General features: G+C 56.3%; 1 protein-coding gene across 1 annotated transcript in view; it reads right to left on the bottom strand.

Annotated features, from left to right (window-relative positions):
- The window catches only part of LOC104395027, a 4,428-nt gene that overhangs the window by 931 nt on the left and 1,610 nt on the right, over positions 1 to 1,887 (bottom strand). Inside the window, exons 2-4 of the mRNA XM_010004693.1 lie at positions 800 to 947; positions 210 to 307; positions 20 to 123 (exon numbers count right to left, since the gene is read on the bottom strand). Of these exons, the coding sequence (XP_010002995.1) occupies positions 20 to 123; positions 210 to 307; positions 800 to 947 (350 nt within the window). The remainder of the gene's footprint in view (positions 1 to 19; positions 124 to 209; positions 308 to 799; positions 948 to 1,887) is intronic.

Consider the following 1,887-nt stretch of genomic DNA (forward strand, 5'->3'; position numbering starts at 1 on the left):
GGGGTAAGCGGCCAATGACGTAGCCAATGACCAGCAGCCCCCCCAGGACCCCCTGTGGCTGCAGCAGCAGAGCCGTGGCCAGTCCAAAGGTGGTGAAATCAGCAAAATCATCCAGTTTGGCACCTATGGGCAGCTGCCAGGTGAGTTGAGGGGGGGGACACAAGAACCCAGCAGTGGGTGTGTGTCCCCCACCCTGGGGACAGACTCACCCAGTGCTGAGCAGGCATCGAGCTGCCGGGCGACGGCTCCGTCGGCCAGATCCAGCAGGAAGCCCACCAGGAGCAGCCAGCAGGAGTGGTGGTACTGCCTGGGGAGGGCAACACTGGGCTGACCCTGACCCATTTCATAGAATCCCAGACAGGTTTGGTTTGGGGGGACCTTAAAGATCATCTAGATCCAACCCCCTGCATGGACAGGGACACCTCCCACCAGCCCAGGCTGCTCCAAGCCCCATCCAACCTGCCCTTCAACACTGCCAGGGATGGGGCAGCCACAGCTTCTCTGGGCAACCTGGGCCAGGCTCTCACCACCCTCACAGCAAAGGATTTCCTCCTCATGTCTCACCTTAGTCTCCCCTCTTCCAGTTTCAATCCATCCCCCCTTGTCCTCTTGCTACAAGCCCTTCCCAAAGTCTCTCCCCAGCTTTCCTGCAGGCACTGGAAGGCCTCCCCAGGCAGAGTTTTCCTACCACTCATATTTCCCTTTTCTAAGCAGGCTGGGGTTTGGCAAGGAGAACCAATCTCCCCTCATCCAGTTTTCCCCCTTTTTTTTTCCCCCTTTTTCCCCTCTCTCCCCCCACCTGTTGATGCTGCAGAGCACAGAGCACAGTCCTGCCACCAGGTTGCCCACGGAGAGCCCGTTGGCCACGTTCCTCCGGATGAATTCCAGCGTCCGGCCCCGACCCGTGCGCTCCCTCAGGAACAACTTCTTGGTCGACTGGAAAATACCTGCAACCCACCCGGGGGGGCATTGAAGGGCAGAAACCCCCCCTCAAGAAAAAAAAATTGCCAACCAGGGAGTTCAGCCCTCCCCGAGGTAGCAGGTCGGTGCTGGGAAGAGGGTGGGGAGGGGGACACAAAGCCCCACAGCCCCATCCCCTTCCAGATCTTTTTTGGGGGGGATGGGAGCCTCGTTGGCTCTTCCCCTCCTCAAACCAAAGCCCCCCAAAAAGCTTTTGTGTTTGGTTTTGGTTTGGTTTTGTTTTAGCAAGCAGTGGGGTTTATTGTTTATCTTAACAAGCCCTGCCTCTTATCTCCCCGCCGGAGGCACGAACAAATAAACCAATAAAAGAACCACAGGGGGGAAAAAAAGAAATAAAAAGCAAAAACAACAACAACAACAAGGCAAAAGAAATCCAAACCCAAGCTTAAGACTTTTAAAAAATAATAAACCAACCCCGGTTTTAAGCTCTAGTGATCTTATATACCTATAGGGCTAAGCTTTAGAGCAAGAGTTTAAGGGTCATGTCCTACTAGTGGGCTTTGCACCCTGCCTGTGCCGTGGTCCCAAAGCCAGGCAAGCTGGTGACATCCTTCATCTGAAAGAAAACAGCACGTCAGAGCAAGACAAGAGCCACCCCCCACCCTCACCACCCCCCTGTACCCGCTCCCGGGGAAAACTCTTCCCCGAACGAGGTGTAAAAAAACCACGACACCAAAAGAAAACAACAACCCAAAACGCCCCCTCCCCCCCCAAAGGAAAACCACCTGGGGTGTAAGGAATTACAAGATATTCCTGCTTTGGGGGTCGGTGGCTCCGTGTGCTGGCAGGATGGATTTGGCCACCACGGGTGGGTGACCTTTGGACACCGCGCCCCGAGCCGGCGGGACGGGCTGGGCTGGGCGGCTGGGGGTGGGAAAACCCCCCCCCCGGAACCTTGTTCCCCTT

The sequence above is a fragment of the Chaetura pelagica genome, unplaced genomic scaffold, assembly GCF_000747805.2.
Source record: "Chaetura pelagica isolate M959 unplaced genomic scaffold, ChaPel_1.0 scaffold819, whole genome shotgun sequence".
NCBI lineage: Eukaryota > Metazoa > Chordata > Aves > Apodiformes > Apodidae > Chaetura > Chaetura pelagica.